General features: G+C 51.1%; 1 protein-coding gene across 1 annotated transcript in view; it reads right to left on the bottom strand.

Annotated features, from left to right (window-relative positions):
* RAB40C (RAB40C, member RAS oncogene family) overlaps nucleotides 1-18366 on the bottom strand; it is a 36858-nt gene that overhangs the window by 4712 nt on the left and 13780 nt on the right. The window contains exons 2-5 of the mRNA XM_050317742.1: nucleotides 12378-12438; nucleotides 9611-9671; nucleotides 979-1056; nucleotides 99-321 (exon numbers count right to left, since the gene is read on the bottom strand). Of these exons, the coding sequence (XP_050173699.1) occupies nucleotides 99-321; nucleotides 979-1056; nucleotides 9611-9671; nucleotides 12378-12438 (423 nt within the window). The remainder of the gene's footprint in view (nucleotides 1-98; nucleotides 322-978; nucleotides 1057-9610; nucleotides 9672-12377; nucleotides 12439-18366) is intronic.

The following is an 18366-nucleotide window of genomic DNA, read 5'->3' as shown; positions in this document are numbered from 1 at the left end:
TCAGCTCCCACAGTTCCCCAGGAACACCCCTCACCCAGGCAGCCCCATCCCTGCTGGTGAGCCCAGCCGTCCCCACAGGGAGCAGGCTCCTCCCTCACCTCGGTTGGGTCTCCAGATCTTCTCCATGCCGTGCCGCATGAGGACGATGCGGGACAGCTCCGTGAAGGACTCGATGACGTTGAAGTTGCACAGGGGGCTCACCTCGAAGAAGGTCATGCAGTTCTTCTCGGCGTAGGCCCGCGCCTGCTCCGTCGGCACCTGCCGCTTGAAGGCCAGGTGGAGCCTGTTCCCCACCAGGATCCGAGGGACACCTGGGGCGTGCTGGAACAAGGAAAGGAGTGCAGAAATCATGGCTCTCGTGAAGGGCCTGGAGAGGACACTGAGGGCACTTGGTGTGTTCAGCTGGAGCAGAGGACACTGAGGGGAGACCTCCCTGCAGTTCAACTGCCTGGGCAGGGGCAGAGGAGGGGCAGGACTGAGCTCTGCTCTGGGGGGACCAGGGACAGCCCCCAGGGAATGGCTGGAGCTGTGTCAGGGCAGGCTCAGGGTGGATCTCAGCGAAAGGTTCTTCCCCCAGAGGGTGGCTGGCACTGAACAGGCTCCCCAGGGCAGTGGGCACAGCCCCAAGGCTGCCAGAGCTCCAGGAGGGTTTGGATGATCCTGTGCAGGGCCAGGGGTTGGACTCAATGATCCTTGTGGGTCCCTTCCAGCTCAGCACATTCTGTGGTTCTGTGATTTTAGAGGGAACTTTCCTACCTTTCTTGACCATTCCCAAGCCCTTTCTTACTACTCCAGATTTACACAGAGGTGGAGGGCAGGCACTTATCACTTTGCTCAGTACTGCACTGCCATCGTGTCCCCTCCATAGCAGAGCCATTCCTGTCCCCATAGCAGAGGAGACACCTCTGACACCCTTTGGGGGTGATACTCCCCACATTTCTGCTGTAGATCCCTGCACATGTTCTTCCATTCCCTTACCTCATCTATTTCCTTTATCCATCGGTCTATCCCATCGAAGGACCAGCGATTAGTGATGTCATACACCAAGAGAATTCCCTGGTGGAAGAAAATCAGAAGCAATCAGGAGGTTTCATAGTAGGCAACATGAAAAGGGGGGGACATACCTGAAAACACCATCTCCAAGTGCAGAAACCAAGAGGCCAAGGGACAGAATGTTGCTCCAGCTGCACCATTTGTGTGCTGATAGGGCAAAAATCGAGACAACAGAACTGTGCTACTGCACTCCCAGGTCATTAAGGGGAGGTTTTACTCCTGTTTTGGCTTTGGCATCTTCCAAATCATTTCCAAAGCTGCAGTCTCTACACAGGAGCAGGAACTGCCTTGGTGACTGTGTATCTGGGGGAGCAAAACACACCCCTCTTCTGTCACAAATTTGATACAAGCTCACTGAGGCAGCAACAGGCTTTTTCTTTCCCCTTACACAGAGGAGCTGCAGTCAGTGGTAGAGAGGCAGCAGGGCAGGACAGAGTTAATCAAGTACACCCCTCTTCAGTGTGTTTTCCCTCTACAGAACAGTCTCACTGTCAGCCCTGTGCTGACAAGGAAGAAGCTGAATGATGCCAGTAAGCCCCACAGCATCTCTGCAGGACTGAGCTCTCAGGACTGGGATCCCCTGGGCTTTGCTGAAGGTGTTTCCCACTGTCACTGACACAGAACAACCCTTTCTGCTGGCAAGAGGCACCTACAGCATCCTCAGGCCCGCCTCCACTGTCCCTGAACACCACCCAGATCCAGGACTCACTCCCCAGGCACCTCTGGAGGTGCAGCACAGTGGGGCTGGCCCAGGACTGGCACGACCCAAGGCAGGAGCAGCTCCTTGGAGTCTCCACCTCATCCTGAGCCTGGTTAGCAGGACCCAGGAGCATGGCCAGACTGGTGGCCACCACTGAGGTCCACAGCATCTCTCCCAAGGAGCTCTGCTCGACTCAGCATTGCTGAGGACAGGCACGAGGGCAGTAGCTGTGCTGGCCCTGCAGGCACACGAGGCAGCGCTCGGCACCGGCTGGGCACACACAGCATTTAGGGAATTGTCCTCATTTCTCCAGCCCCCCTGTTATTTTTCTGACTTCTTGTCACTCTCTTCTTTGCAATCAAGGACATTGTAAGTGACAACAGGCACTCCAAGCTGACTTGGCAGAACTGCAGTTGAAGATGCCCTGAGAAGGGAACTAGGGAGGAGCAGATGATCCTGTGCTGAGAGAGGAGACAATCCAGCTGGGAAGGCAGCACTGGATGAAAGGGAACCCAGCAGCAGCAAGACCAAGCTAAGGGCAAACCAAACCAGATCACTGAGCAGCAAGCTCAGCAAACCAGTCCTCCCTGAATCAGGGGCATCCTCAGGAACAGCTGCCCCTCTGGAGGGGCCACAGCACAAGCTCCAATTGGCAAAGGAAGGGCTCAGCTGGCAGCCTGGTCCTCCCTAGGAGGTGCCTGGATTCAGCACAGGGAAGGAGGGAGCTGACAAACTGCCCACCATCTGTCCTGGTATGAGTCAGGGACCACCAGAGCACCCTCACCCACCTGTGGAGTTGCTCCTTCATTCCCTGAAATGGAAGATGTGCTACACAGATGGGAAACACCAGCTACCCACTCCTCCCAAAATCCAGCTTTACAATCCCTGCTGCTGCCAAAGCCCGTGAGGGGCAGCCTGCACAAAAGTCATGTACCTGATACACCTCAAATTTAGGAAAAAATAATCAGCCACATGAGATGTGGAGCACACAGGAATGATGAACTGGCATCTGAACCACAAAGGCACCTGAGTCCTCCCAGTGAAGTCACCTCTGCAGCTGGCACTGTTCCCCCACAGGAGCAGCAGCCTTCCCCCAGTGCACCGCGTGTGCCTCGACCTTGTCTGCCTTTCTCTCAGCTCCTTCAGAATAAACAGCTCTCAAAGCCTGACCAAAATTTCATCATTTTAGAACAATTCAGATTCCTTATTCTGGAAAATTCTGATTCTTCAGCTTTACCCCCAACCTCACTGCATGGTGCTTCCACCCCAGGCTGGTTGCTCTCTGGGCAAAACTTGCTGTTTCTGCCCTCACTGCCCCACCCACATCTCCACATCTGCACCTCCTGCACAGAGGCTCAAATGTACAAAAACAGAAGAGCACAAAAAGCAAGTCAGGTGTGGTGGGTTGGCTTTCATGTTTGATAGCCCAGCACGAAGAGTGAGCCCTTCCAAGTCTGGGTTTGAGGTTGTTCTGAGGGACCTGCCACTTTCATAGTGGCAGAAGTATCTGTGGGATGGGAGAAGCATCCCCAGTGTCCTCCAAAGAAAGCCTGGAGCTCATGCCTAGAGTCCATAATTTTTCTGCAGTGCCATTTCTAGAGTAGCCCAGAAACTTCATACTCAGAAAGAACTGGAGGTTGCTTTTTGTTTTGGAGGAGAAGAGGGTCGGTTTCTTCTACAATTAGAGAGCAAAAATAAGAAGGAAGTAATGATTTTCCATAATTAAAAAAATCCCACAACCCCAAAGACACTGCTTTTCAAGAACCCCATCTAGAAGTACTTACTAGCAGGCTACATCACATTTTAAGTGCATGTTGAAAAAAAAAAGAGCTTTCTTTCTAATTTTTCCTCTCTTTGTTTTGGTTTCCACCTTCCAAGGCCGCGTGTTGAGAATGAATGAGAGGCAGGAAACAACGAAGCAAAGAGTTTGATGACCCCCTTCCAAGACAAATGGCCAGCAGGATAAATAAAGTCTACTTCCTTCATCTCTGGATTGACAAGTTCCTTTAGCCAAGAGAAACAGACCCAAGCCCTCGTTTGTGCCGACTGCTCCTGCCAGGAATATGCTTTAGGAGGAGAGAGCTTTTAAGCTTGCTGGCAGCTCCTGCCTGCATCTTCTTTAAATAGGAATAAGGATAAACCATCAGCAAAAATGCAGCCCCACGTTCTCAGCCAGGGTGGAAGGTCAAGCCCACGATTTCTAAAAGCAAGAGGTGACGCCCTGTTTGCCAGCTGGGCCTCCAGGCCACACCACAGCTCCAGCACACACGTTGATAGGGAAGGCTGTCCAGGAGAGCTCAGAAGACACCGAGGCCAAGCTGCCTGTGCCCTGCTCTGTCCCCATCCTGCCCAACCCAGCTGTGCTGCAGCTCAGCAGAGGGAGGACACGGACTTCTAAACCTCTGGCCAGCTCCTGGTGCTGCCAGATAACCTTGCACTGCTTCCAAGTGGTGCTGGCACGCTCCAGACACCGCGTTTCCAGAGCACACATCCCAAACCCACTCTGTCATTACCATCTCTCCCCCAGAGAGAACAGCACTCAGCCATGCACACAGAGAGAGCTGGCTCCATCTCCGCAGACAGTTCCAAGTAAGATCTGTCAGGTTTTTTTAAAGTCTGCTCTGGAATAACGTGCATGGAATTTTAATTTCCTCCACTCGACAAATGAACAGTTTCCCATTTGCAGCTTAATTTGCTCTCTAAGTGCCTAGATGGCTGTCAACACTGTATTATCTCCATGGCTCTCCATTTTTAGCTTCACAAAGCCCTTTTGTGAGCATTACGTCCCCCAGGTTCCCAGAGCACGCAGTGAAAAGCTCCACACTCACCTTCTCAGATCAAGGGTACCCTGCACCCCTCACAACAGCCTTCCTTCCTTCCTTCCCTCCTCAACCTGCCTACAGCTCCTGTGTGAGGTGGAAGAGGACTGGACTCATCCCCAGATCCATCTCAGGGTCTTTTCACAGTTGATTTTCAGAGTTCATTCCCATTCTGGTTTTGTTCCACACTACTGGGACTGGCACAACCCTCAGCACAGCAGTGACAGAAATTTCCACTCGAGTGAACAAGGAGCACAGAGAGATCACCAGCCATTGTATCCACAGCACATGTGGACACCGACTCTGCCAAAAGCCAAAGTTGTTTCCAGCGGGAGCTCACACAAAGATCTGTCCACATAACTGCAGTGGTGGGGGGGAAGCACCATCTCTGCCTGCTTGCAGAAGGGTTGGACCAGGTTTAGAAGCAATAAACTTTCAAAGGTGAGTGGCAATCAGCATCATCACTGTCAGTGCAAGGCAGGCTTGTCCAGAAACACTTCCCAGATGCTTTAGGAGCTGGATCTCACAAGGAACTGCTGGAAGCACTCCCATGACTGCCAAAGGCAGGCAGGTGACAGGGTGGCCGGGGCAGTGTCACTCACTGATATTCTCCACTGATGGAAAAAAGTTGTTGCTGAAGACCCCATGACTGGATTTCTCTGGCCCACAGGATGAAGCAAAGCATGAACAGAAGATCCAGTGCTGACAGGAACCAGGACACTTTGTCCCTCCGGCTCTTTTGGAGCTCCATTTGGTCACGGCTTTCCAGCTGGCACCAGCCTTGGCTCATGGGCAGTTACATCCTGCTGCCAGGCCATTTCCCAGCACCACAGCACACTGGGGGGCTATTTATCCCTGAGCTTTTGATAAATATTTTGGCAGGCAGGGCAGACTTCTCCAGCAGCTGGACAACCCCATCTGAATGACCCAAGGCAGGTAAGGTATTTGCAGCAACCAAGAAAGCAGAGCCTACACCTGAGTCTGCTGAGCTGCCAAAAATCCACCGCCTTCCTGCATACTAAGAAGGCCTTAACAGGATAAACAGCAGCTCCTCAAAACACCTGCCTAAGCACAACTCAACAGTATTCATCACTGCTTTAGGGCTGCAGCTTTGCTGTAAGATGGGAGCATCTTTCACACTGTCTGGGTAGCGTTTGGCAAGCCACACTTTCAGGAACTGTTTAAATCACTGGCATATGAGGACACCAGGAATGATCCTAGCACTGCTTCTTCCTGGCTAGATCAGGAAGCACCACCACAAGTCTTTTTCCCCTCTCTGATGACTCTTGGAATAGTTTGCATCTGCTCACAGCAGCCAGAAGAGCCACAGCTGCTCCCAACAGCCGAGAGCAGCGTGCCAGCTTTGCTGCTGGAATATTGAGACCTTGAAGCCAAGCTCAAAAGGAGTGCAAGTCCAAGAGCAAAAAAAAAAGATTTCTGCAGCACCTTTAAGCACCACTAAATACCTTTCACCATACCCTAAGCTGTGACAATTAACATTAAAATCCTTCTGCAGCACAGCAAGCTCCAGACTCCCCGAGCTGATTCTGCACATGCAACACTGCTGGGTTTCCATCTCTACCTCCCTGGCTCTGCTGCCTCCATGACATGGCCTGCACACTCTCCCTGTGCCTGGAGGCCAGTGCTCTGCTACCCCAGACACAAATGCTCCTCTTTTGCTCCTAAATGAGATCCTGAAGTGATGGCCCTGCAGACTCCAAGAGGGAAGGGATGAAGTGGAAACTCAATCCCCAGAGAGGCCAGAGAAAAGGAGGGGGGTCCCAGGCACAGCAGCCCCCACAAGCCTCCACCTTGAACCCAAGAGCTCGTTGTGCCCCTAATGAGACCACACCTGGTGGGCAGGGCAGGGAGGAAGGAGGAGATCTGTGATCCTCACAGCAAACCCTGGGGCAAACACGGCTGGTGTGCCTCAGCTGGAGGAAGGGGCTGGTCTCTGTTCAGAACCAGCTCATCAGGGCAGTGAGGCTGTTTTACTGCAGATGTTTTCCAGAGGAAGAAGTTCCTGCTGAACATGAAAGCCACATGCATGGACTCAGGCAAGTGGAGTCGTAATCGGAGAAGGCATCGAGGTACCCAAGTCCTCCCCCTGGGGAGGGACCAGCCTGAAGTTCAGCCTGAGGGTTGTGCTGTGGGGGAAAGGAGAACTCCCAAGAAGGTCCACTCCCTATCTGGAGACTGTTTTTCCACACTGCAACCTCTCCAGGGTTTACTTCAGAAGATTCAATTCTCACCACTCAAGAAACAAGGAGTGTGTGGGAAAGTGCAGAGTCCTTCCCTGGCTTGGAAGCACTTTTCATACCAGGTATTCTCTTAAGCACTGGCTATTCAGACCCTGGTAGGGGCTGCCAGTTCTCACAGCTAACCTGTCAAAGTCCTCTTTGGAATCTTCAAGCTCCCCTCGTGTTCCTCAGTCCTCTGCCCAGCAAGAACCTTCTGCTAATTCTCACCTGCTCGTGGCCAGTTTACACCAAGCTGTTCTGGTACAAATATCACACTGCAAACACAGCTTTTCCCACCCTGGCATCTCTGTTCTCTGCTGGATTTGTTCTTCCTGAGCTTTTGGCTTTTAGGTTAAAAAAGCTGTTTCTCTTGCCTCCGATGGGATTTGCGTCAGCCTTCCCACGGCAGGACTCTTGGAGCCTGATGATTCCAAGACAGCAGAGAGGGAAGCAAACAGCTGAAGCCAATACAGCACACAGGCCTGAACACATCCTGGAGACCCCACCTGGACTACTGAATCCAGCTCTGGGGCCAACATCAGAAGGATGTGGACATGTTAGAACAGGTCCAGAGGACGTCATGGAGATGCTCCAAGGCTGGAGCTCCTCTGCTCTGGAGCCAGGCTGGGAGAGCTGGGGGGGTTCACCTGGAGAAGAGAAGGCTCCAGGGAGACCTGAGAGCCCCTGCCAGGGCCTAAAGGGGCTCCAGGAGAGCTGGAGAGGGACTGGGGACAATGACCTGGAGCAACAGGACAAGGGGGAATGGCTTCCCACTGACACAGGGCAGGGTTATAGATGGGATATTGGGAAGGAATTGTTGGCTGTGAGGGTGGGCAGGCCCTGGCACAGGTTGCCCAGAGAAGCTGTGGCTGCCCCTGGATCCCTGGAAGTGTCCAAGGCCAGGCTGGATGAGGCTTGGAGCAACGTGGGCTGGTGGAAGGGAGATCAGGCTGCAGGAACCCCATGGATGTGCTGTGCCAGTACCTCACAGCTCCAGGCAGATCCTGGACTTGTCTCTCCACCCAGTTCAAGCATTCTCATCACTACTTATTTCCCCTTCCCCCTCTGCCCCAGTTCCCTCGGTGGCAGCAGCAGTGCCAGGTTCTGGTGTGTGGGGACAGCCCTGTGGAGACACAGCACTTGCTCTGAGGAGCTCACAGGCTGCAGTGAGGGGGGAAACTCTTGTGCACAGTGGCTGCAGACGGGGCAGAAGCTCTCAAATGGTATTTCTGGGCATATTAGTTGCTGGTTTTCTATTCCCAGTTTGTTCTGGGAATCTGACACAGCAAGATCTCAGAAACTAAGTCTGACCAAAGCTGAGCTTTGTGGTCACCAGAAAACCACCCTGACCAGTTCTGGTCATTTATAACTGGTCAGGGAAGTGATGTGGCCTCAAGCCCACAGGTTCCATTAGGAGGTTGTGGACTCCCCATCCCTGGAAGTGTCCAAGGCCAGGCTGGACGGGGCTTGGAGCACCCTGGGACAGTGGAAGGTGTCCTTGCCCATGGCAGGGGGTGGAATGAGATGGGCTTTGAGGTCCCTTCAAACCCAAACTGATCTGTGATTCTGTGATTGGAGCTCCAGACTTTTCTGAAATGTGTAAGGGCAGAGAGAAGCTTAAAGACAAACTCAGACACGGGACTGAGCATGTGAATGGGAGATCCCAGGCTCTCCCACTGCAGAATTCCAACACTCCTTGCCCTGCACTTCTGCAAGCACCAGGAAATTGGCCTCTGCTTCAAAGGAGCTGCCTCAAAGCATCCAGACCACCAGAGATGTGCACCAACATGAATGAACAGGACACTAGAGGAGAGCTCAGCCTCACACCCCAGGTGAGGCGTTCCCACATCCACGGCATAAGGGAATCTGCAGGAAGTCTTGGGGAAAGAGAGCAAGGTGGATTTTCCCAGTTTGAAAAACAAAGGTCCTTCAAGGAGCAAAAAGCCAAGAGTGGCAAGAGCTTGAATAAAAGTGGCAAAGTTTCCCAAAGGCTGGGAATCTGCCAGGACACCAGCACAGCCCACAGGCTGATAGATGGCTTCTGACTCTTAGTGTTGAAGAGAGGAGGAATTTTCTCCAAAGTTTTCCAGTTTGGAAACAATAAGGTAAATACAGTAGTTCATTAAACTCAGGGAGATTTATCCTGGAGAGACTGTCATGTTGCTACAAGGACAACAAGAGAACTGTGAGAAAGCACTAAAAGCAACTTTCCAGAGGATCACAGGGATTTTTGTGCTGTTGAGGATCTTGACGCTGTTCTGGAGCAGGGCCCAAAGGAGAAACTCAAACTGTGAGGCTCTGCCTCAAGTTTTAAGGAACACACACACTTCACAATCCAACTGAGCTGCTCTAGTTTCAAGTTTGCCTCAGACACCCAAGTAGGAGCCACCCCTATTTTTGGAACTAACTCGAAGGCAACACAGCCTGGAAGAGCTCCACTGGGAAAGCCAGAGTCAGATTTAAACAAATTTGGGAAACCTCAGAAAGCAGGAGCTCCCACATCAAAGCTTAAGGCAGATCTAGAGCAAGAATTGCCTCGTCCTCTCTAACCCCATCCCTAGAAATGAATACTGAATAGAGTCTGTACAGACCTTTTCTGTAGGAGTTTAGCAAAGTCTGTCATTCCCTCCCCTCTTTCCCACCATTTCATAAGAACAGAATCCCAGGCAACAAGATGCCTCTTGGCATCTCCACAGATCCTTTTGGTGATCAATGCCTTCCTCTGCAGAGCTCTTCACTACAGCAGAAAAGATTCTTACAGCCCAAAGGAAAAGCAAAGCCCTGAGTGCAGCACTTACCTGGGCTCCTCTGGAGTAGGATCTGAAAATGGTGCAAAATCTCCCTTGCCCTGAAGTGTCCCTGAAACACAGAAAAGTCACAGCTATGAAATGTGGAGAATTGACTCCCATACTGCACATCTCCTGCTGGACCTAAAAAACCAGAATAAAATCAGTGCCGATCTTTGTCAGATCTTTGGAACACACGTGGTACCCAAAGTGCTCTGCATGGTGGGTTTTTTGGGGAAGAATCAGTGGGTACAACACCACCTTTGGACACAGTCAGACACTCGAGGTTGCCACTGTAATTGTGGAGAAGGTACAAACCCAAACCACTTGGCTTCAGCACTGTCTGATGATGTACAAGGGTGCAAGTCATTTTATTCCCCTGCGCAAAGGATTTTCTGTCTTGTTCCCTGCAGCCCACAGGAGTTCAGAGTGAGTCTGCAGAGCTCTCCCTGGCATGGAGAACATCTGACCTATCATAACATGAATGTAACCACTCCAGGGAGGAGAAATTGTCTTGCACTGTCTGGCTTGAATTATTTTTTCAAACAAGGTTTTAAAAATCAAAAATAAAGGGAATTCTCTTATACCCAGATTCCTGACAGACCTGGTTGATCCCACCCTATGGAGAGCTAAGGAATAGGACTAGGGAACAGTGGTTTTATCCCACTGGGACAATAAGGGGCTCTTCAGTCACTGTCATTTTTACTGACTGTCTTTACAGGGTGTAACTAAGTTTGACAACATTACCAGCACTCCAGTGCCTGTGGGAACATCTGGGACAAAAAGCCAGAGCCCAGCACACCAATTTAACCAGCACAGACTGAGATGCACCAGGGTGATGAGAGACACAGTATCATGTTTGCCAAATCTGTTCCCTGGGCCAGAATAAAAGACATTAATGACCACTGAAAAGACTGATGATTTGCCCTCTCAGCCCCAGATTTGCATCAGCTCCACGAGAAAGGCACTGACCTCAAGTTCAGGACAGTCATTCCTTCAGATCTGAAGCTTAAAGCTTTCAGGGAGCATATTACAGGCCCTGGACATCAATCTAACAGCCTGTGCTTACATCTCCCCCTCCCCTGACAATCAAACAGTGGGTAAGTAATGGTGAAAGATTACACTAAGGCATCATAAACCATTGTTATCAGCTTTTCAGCTCCTGTGCTGCTCTCCAGCTCAAGGATGGCAGCATAAAAAGAAGATGGTTTCAAGAGGGAAGCAGTAAGTTATTACACACTTGGGGCTGAAATGTTCAAAAAGGCATCTTAGGAGAGAGAGAGCCAAGAATGCAAGTGGCACATATAAACACACAGGCTAGAGGAGATAAATGAGCTGCTTCTGTTCTTCTTGGTAAGAAAAATGAGGACATTCAGCTTCAGAGAGCAGCGTGTAATTAAACCACCAAACTCCACACTGCCAGAGTCACTCACTGAGGCTGGGAACATGGAGTTCATTCCTGGTTAACAATTCACACAGGTTACTAATATTCCTGTTACTTGACTCAACAGCTGGTAAGGAGCTACTTAACTCCATGTTTTAGGGCCTATGTCATTTCCCCATGTGAAACCCAGAATATGGGCAGACTACCTGTCCTGTCCTGTCCTAAAGCTATCCTATATCCTATCCTAAAGCTATCCTATCCCATCCTATATCACCCTAATGCTATCCTATCCTATCCTATATCCTATCCCATCCCATCCCATCCCATCCCTCTTCTCTCATCTCCAGGATTGCTGTGTCAGCTCCTCAGCAGGTTAAACCTCAGCCACAGCTCAGCCAGAAGGACTCCAGCTGTCCCTGCAGTGCTGACAGATAAGGCAGGAGTTACCCCTCCCATGGAATGTTCTCCCATCTCCATCCCAGTGTCCAGTCACTCCAGTCAGTCCTGTTCTCCAGGGGTTCACCAGACTCTGACACTGTAAGCTCTATTAACTGCTCTTGTTTTAATTTCATTTTCTACTCTAGTCATTGAGAATATCCAGCTCCTGAGGGACTAAGGGCTTCACCCATTTTTGTCTTCTCCTTTCCTATTCTCTCGTCTGTATTTCTCATCCTTGGATTTCAAGAAAATCCAGTATTGCTTCCAAAATAGTAGTTCCCTCAGTGATCAAGGGCTGTACAGGAGCACAGAATCATGGAATGGTTTGAGTTGGAGGGACCTTAAACCTCACCTCATTCCACCCCCTGCCATGGGCAGGGACACATTCCACCAGCCCAGGTTGCTCCAAGCCCATCCAACCTGGCCTTGGACACTTCCAGGGATCCAGGGGCAGCCACAGTTTCTCTGGGCAACCTGTGCCAGGGCCTGCCCACCCTAACAGCCAACAATTCCTTCCCAATATCCCATCTTACCCTGCCCTCTGGCAGTGGGAAGCCATCCCCCCTTGTCCTGTCCAGGGCAGAGGGGCTCCAGCCCTGGAGCATCTCCATGGCCTCCTCTGGACCTGTTCACATCCAGGTGTTTCTTGTGCTGAGAACCCCAGACCCGGACACAGAACTGCAGATGGGGGCTCAAAGTGCAGAGTAGCAGCAGAAATGGTCAGGTGTGATGGAGAAAGACAGAAGTCAGACTATTCCAGCACAGAGCACACGGTGTTTGTGCTGCTCCAGTGACAGAAAGGTATCTGGCTTTGCCAGAGGAACTCACTGGGGAGAACAGGCAGGAGCCTCACCATGCCCAGGGATGCTCCGTGCTCTCCGAGCCAGCTGTCCCCCAGCACTCCCAGAGCCCCCTGCCCCTGTTCCCCCAGCCTGTGTCCCACTCACAAACACTCACCAGAGTTCCAGCTTGACCCTTCTGCCATCCAACAGGATAGTAGTGGTCTTGTAGTCAATTCCTGAAAGAAAAGCAAGGAAGAGCTGAGCAAACACTGGGAAGGTCTTCAGAGACACACACAGAAACCCTGCTCTGCCCACCCAGATCTGTCATCTCATGTTTACTGGAAGGGATGTTCTCTCCCCCCTGCTCTGCTGCCTGTTTGTGGAGGGCAACAGAGACTTGACAGGAATAGACTTCTGCTTCAAGGCAAAGACTGCTCTGGAGGAGCTCTGTTCCTCCTCCCCAAAAATGCAGTTAACCCCATTGCTTCTGATTTGTCCATTGTTGGATAAAACCTGTCAGGAGAGGTTGGATGGGGCTTGGAGCAACCTGGGCTAGTGGAAGGTGTCCCTGCCCATGGCAGGGGGTGGAATGAGCTGGGCTTTGAGGTCCCTTCCACCCCAACCCATTCTGTGACTGTGTGAGATTCAGTGGTTTGCAGAATCATCCCATGTGACAGTGAGAAATTAGACATTTGGGGGGTGAGACACAGAACAATTTAGAAGCATCTCCACTATGTGAGAGCCTGCAGTCCCAGCATCTCTCAAACATCCCTGCCTGCAGTCATTCTGAGAGGTGGCTGATACAGAAAACCTGTCCAGGGAATGCTGTCTCTTCTTCTGAGCATCCCTGGGGAGTGGATGCCAGAGGGTCAGCTAAGGCAGGACACACTCCCCCTGTGAGGGGCTGAGAAGGCAGCACAGACATCATCTGCTTTCCACACACAGCACCAGAAACCCCTCCAAACCACAGCACCCAGCTGTGCTGGCACACAACTCATTCACACCAGGGGTGTCCAGCATCTTCAGGGGTTTGTTACAGCTGGGAGCCTGCCTCACAGCCAGACTGAGAAGCTGAAAATGGGCAACTCCACTTGCAAGCAACAGGTTCAAATGATGCAAAACTCATCCCTCCCCACAGTCCCAGGCACAGGGGAAGAGCCACAACTGCACCTCCCACCTCCTTCCCAAAATCCAGGTGCCCAGGAAAAGCAGTTTCTCTGCAGGCTCTAGTTAATAAGCTTCAAGAGAAGTTGCTTAAACAAAGCACCAAGCACCGCCACTGCACACCCACTGAAGCATCAACTAAATTACAGCCCTCTTTAATAAAGCAGAGTCGCTTCACTCTGATTAGATCAACTTTATTTTTTCCTCTTGCCAACAGATATCAGACTTTGAATCTGCATTAAAACCCCACCGTTGTTCTGACCTGCATTTCCCTTTCCCTGCAAGGAGAACACTGCCTCGACAACCAAACAGACAAGTTTGTCAATAAAGCAAATGGATTTCTCTGAGTCATCCGCAGGAGATCCCTGTTAGTGAAAAACAAATTAGATTTCAGCCTTCACAGGGTGCTATAAAAAGCAATAAAGATAATTATCTTAAATCCCAACTATTTCCAGAGCTTTATCACAGAAAATAGACAGTTTCCATTTTATCTTCCTCCAGAGACAAGTGAGTGATCTGTATTTATTTTCAGGCGGGTATAAATCTCCCTCATCCCCAGGGATGGTGGTGAGGAGCAGTGGGAGCAAGGAGGGAGTATCCAGACACCTTCACCTGCCAGTTCCTGAACCAGGATCTGATGGGCTGTTGGGAAGGGGCTAATTAAGCCCAGTGCTCTGTTTCAGTGACTGTGCCCCACGCAGAACCTCCCCCTCAGGCACAGGAGCTCCTTGCAGGCAGGGAGCCCTCACTCAGCAGTGCAGGCACACGGGTGGAGCAGCTGCAGGAAAGCACCAAGGAGGGGGAACAGAGACAGCTTTGGGGGCAAAGAAACTGCGTTTCCAAAAATGCCACTGCTGAGTGAAACAAATCACTCAATTATCAGCTCTTAAGAGAGGCTCAGCGTGACTGGGGAGAGAAGAAAGCTTATTAATGTAAATGTCAAACACACAAATGTCTTCATTACGCTCCACACCCACAGAATGCCCATCCTACATCCCCAACATGGGTTCCCTGTCCCAAATATTCATGACTCAGTCACCAGAGAAATGCTTTAAATACTCAGTGTTCATCTGAAACTACCCCATACTTTAAACCAGAGGGACACCAGTCTTTGGTTGTTTTATTTTTATATATATATATATTTGTATAATATCAATAATATGACCAAAGCAGAAAACCAGCAGAAAATGCACTGGAAAACTTCCTGGGAGAAGTTTCTTTGCTCAAGATGCTCAGGGAAAAATAAACAGGTAAAGCAAAAGCCCTTCACGTCTTTCACAGTGATGTCACACACAGAGAAGGTGTGTGAGATAGGGGGAGGAAGCACGAGGTTGTCCTTGTCCCTGCAGATCTCCCTTCCCAGGGGACAGGCAGGACTGGCAGCCCAGAGCTCCTGTGGGAATTCCCAGAGCTCCCCAGGATGGAGTGGTTCTGGCAGAGTGTCCAGGCACCTGCTGCCCCCCACACTCCATGCCACGTGCAAAAGCACAGAGAAAGAAAAGCACCAAATCCATCCCTTCACAATTCCAGGCAGCTGGAATTCCAGTCAAGTGTTTTTGTTGCCTGGCTCTGTGTGTTTGGGCAGAACTTCTCTCCTTGGCATGGGAGAACTGGAGGTGGAGGGGGGAGGCCTTTCTGAGGATCACCCCGTGGTACTGCTGGGACACTGGTCTGACATGGTCACACACACCCCAGTTAAGGCAAAGCAGCATCTGCTAAATGGGGCACAGGAAAGGGCTGCACTTTTTAACCTGCACACACCCAAACTGGCACTAAGGCACTGCATTTACAAAAGGTTTTGGAGCAAACTCTGCCTACAAGCTCATAGATAAGGACAAAAACCTGTACAAGTGATGTTTTGGAGAAAATTTCAGCCTCCCTTTTCCAGAAACACCCAGAGCATCAGGACAGCTCAAAGGGTCTCCCTTTTGGTGTGTTGTTTCTCCCAGCTGGTTAGCATCCCGGGCAGGACACAGCTCACAAGCACAGCTCTCCCACAGCTGTGGGATGACCCTAGCTCACTGGGGCCACAAAATCTGCATCAATCACATGCCCTCAAAGTCATGGGACTCGCTGCAGTGGTGAACACCAGCACTGGCACCTTATATTTTAATCCCTTAACACACAGCCATGTCCTGGGTTGTGGCCCAGAACACACTCCCCCATTTACAGCTGACAAGGAAGCTGAGCAGCCCAGCTCGCTCTCCTAGGCCCAGCCTACAGCTCAAGCTCAGCCTTGGCTCCTCCCTTGTCCCCCAGACATGGGGACAGAGGGCCACAGCAGCCACTAGATGCCAGCTCTGCACAGAGGCTGAGGGCAGTGGGACAGTGCATGGCCATGGCCACACCAGGGCTGCTCCTCTGCCTTTGCATTCCAGGCAGCTCACACACACCAGGGGAAGCTTTTAAAGTTTCCTTTCTGTAGTTCACGGAATCACAGAATGTGCTGAGTTGGAAGGGACCCACAAGGATCATTGAGTCCAACCCTCAGCCCTGTCCAGGCCCATCCCCTGTGCCCCAGAGGATCATCCAAACCCTTCTGGAGCTCTGGCAGCCTTGGGGCTGTGCCCACTGCCCTGGGGAGCCTGTTCAGTGCCAACCACCCTCTGGGGGAAGAACCTTTCCCTGAGATCCACCCTGAGCCTGCCCTGACACAGCTCCAGCCATTCCCTGGGGGTTGTCCCTGGTCCCCCCAGAGCAGAGCTCAGTCCTGCCCCTCCTCTGCCCCTGCCCAGGCAGTTGGAACTGCAGGGAGGTCTCCCCTCAGTGTCCTCTGCTCCAGCTGAACACACCAAGTGCCCTCAGTGTCCTCACACGACTTCAAATCAAGGCCCTTCCCCATGTCTGTGCCCTCCTTTGGATGCTCTCTAAGAGCTGATATCTCACATCTTTCTCACACTGTGTGTTGCCAGGTTTCCCCCAGCTGAGCATCCCCCCAGCTGGCAGCCAGGCACAGACACTGCAGCCCTGATCCCTGAGAAGGGCTGTGCTGCTCCAACCCCACGCGCTGATGAACCAGCCCTGCCCGGCCCTCGGGGAGCGGTGCTGGGGCAGAGAAACCACTCTTGTTTAAAGCTTATTTTGTATCAACTGATCTCCTCCTGGACCAATATCGAGCATGATGCAACACAGCGAATGAGGCTTGGGGAACAAGTCTGGGCTGTTCTCTCAGATTTAGCACTTGGGCCGACTCCTCTGCTATTTTTCCAGCCCTGCTTTAGATTCCTGCTGACGCCATCCCAGCCCCATTCCTGGAGCAGACCTGGCACAGGGCACTGTGCAAAGGGAGCTGCTGTCACCAGGTCTGATGTCAGACACCCGTTTCTCCTCTGCAGAGCCGGGTTTCACGCTCCTGGGCAAGGCTCCAGGGAATTCCAAACCTTTCCTTCTACTGCCAACTGGTCTAAGGAAAACCTAAGGAAGCGAAGTCATTTTCCCGTGGGAATACACAGGATGTGTTATAGGAAACTCTGACCTCTTCCAAACTACTCATGCAGTGCACAGCACACTTTGCATTGATATCACCTGGAAGCCCCACACCCAACCTGAGCTTAGTTCAAGCTTTCACCCAAAAGATGACGCCTGATGTTAGCAGAAGTAAAACTCCTCCAAGAGAGATGACAATTTTCTGTCAGTTCCTTTTCCCCTCGGGAATTCATGGCTTGGAGACAGGGATACCTCCACTCTGCCAAGCCCCTGATCTGCACCTGCATGAGCCTGGGAAACACAAGGCAGGATGCAGCAGGAAAGCAGGTACCTGGACCTGGAAGTCCCACTGGAAAAGGCAGAAAGACAAGGGAGATGTGCATTTCATGCTCTCCCTTCAAACAGATTGATGTCTCAGGAAAACTGCTTTAAATAGCTCAAGTGAACAAGGCTCTGTAAACATTTACTGCTGAAACACAGTAGCCTCTGGGCTCTGTGTGGGTCTTTGTTTCAGAGAAAAGGAGACAGCTTTGCTGTTACAGACTCCCAGGGTGCCCTAACGCTTGGGTGAGGGACCAGAAGGGCCACCTCCCCTTAAAAAGGCAGATTGGAGCAAAACCTGAGAGCAGCACATGCCTTTCTGCTGCTTTAGCTTTCCAAGGGATCCTCGCTCAGTGCTGGGGTGAGAACAGTCCCAGCTCTGGGGGTGATGCCAGAGCCAACACTGCATTTTAGGTTATTGGTCCAAATGAAGTGTCCTCTCTAACGATCCAACCCCCTGCAGCTCCATCACACCTACACAAACCTCACAAAGGTGCAACCAGGACTCACCCCATAACAGAGAGATGAAGGGACCCATCCCACTTTAAACCAGACATCTGCAGGTTTTCCTGAGACCTCCCTCGAAGGCTGGGCAGCAACACCCCCAGTCTGCACCCACAGTGTCTCTAAGAAGAACATAATTTATTCACAAACCTAGGGCAAAAGACACTCCGGGTGATGCTCAAAAATCTCCTTCCAAGGGAAAAAAATTAAAAACAATAAAAATAAATCAATGTGCTCAAGTGAGACATTGATACAGTTTGAAGACACTTGCTCTTCTTCTCAGAGACACTCAAAGTCATTTCCACTTTGACACTTCAAGTCATTTCCAGTTTGCATGAGTCAGACTGGCCAAAGATGCTTTTGCCACCTCATTTTTTACATGACTGTCTTCTGCCTGTGAGAGCTTGGAATCCACCACCTCACTCTGTTAGTCCACCCACAACAAAAACCAGTGCACGTTACTTGAACTTCATTAAAAATATAATCAGTTCCCCCAGATGTGTGCTGTACAATGCCACCTCAGCTTTTTTCCTCTATTTTTTACATTAAATTGGGTTTCATTTATTTACAGTTCAAAAGAAGATAACTAACCCTCTTGCAAAGTGATATATAAGGTCAACAGGCAAGACTGGAGGTGTGCAGTGATGATGAGCCAAGGCCAATCCTTCATTCAATGCGTCACAAATGCGATAAACTGAGTGGACTCTGTCACACCCCTACAGAAATGCTCTGCTCGACTGGGAGATCCC

Source organism: Myiozetetes cayanensis, unplaced genomic scaffold (assembly GCF_022539395.1).
Source record: "Myiozetetes cayanensis isolate MyiCay16 unplaced genomic scaffold, myiCay2020 scf20-37, whole genome shotgun sequence".
Lineage (NCBI taxonomy): Eukaryota > Metazoa > Chordata > Aves > Passeriformes > Tyrannidae > Myiozetetes > Myiozetetes cayanensis.
The sequence above is the reverse complement of the archived record's forward strand: the minus strand, read 5'-3'. Positions and strand labels throughout refer to the sequence as shown.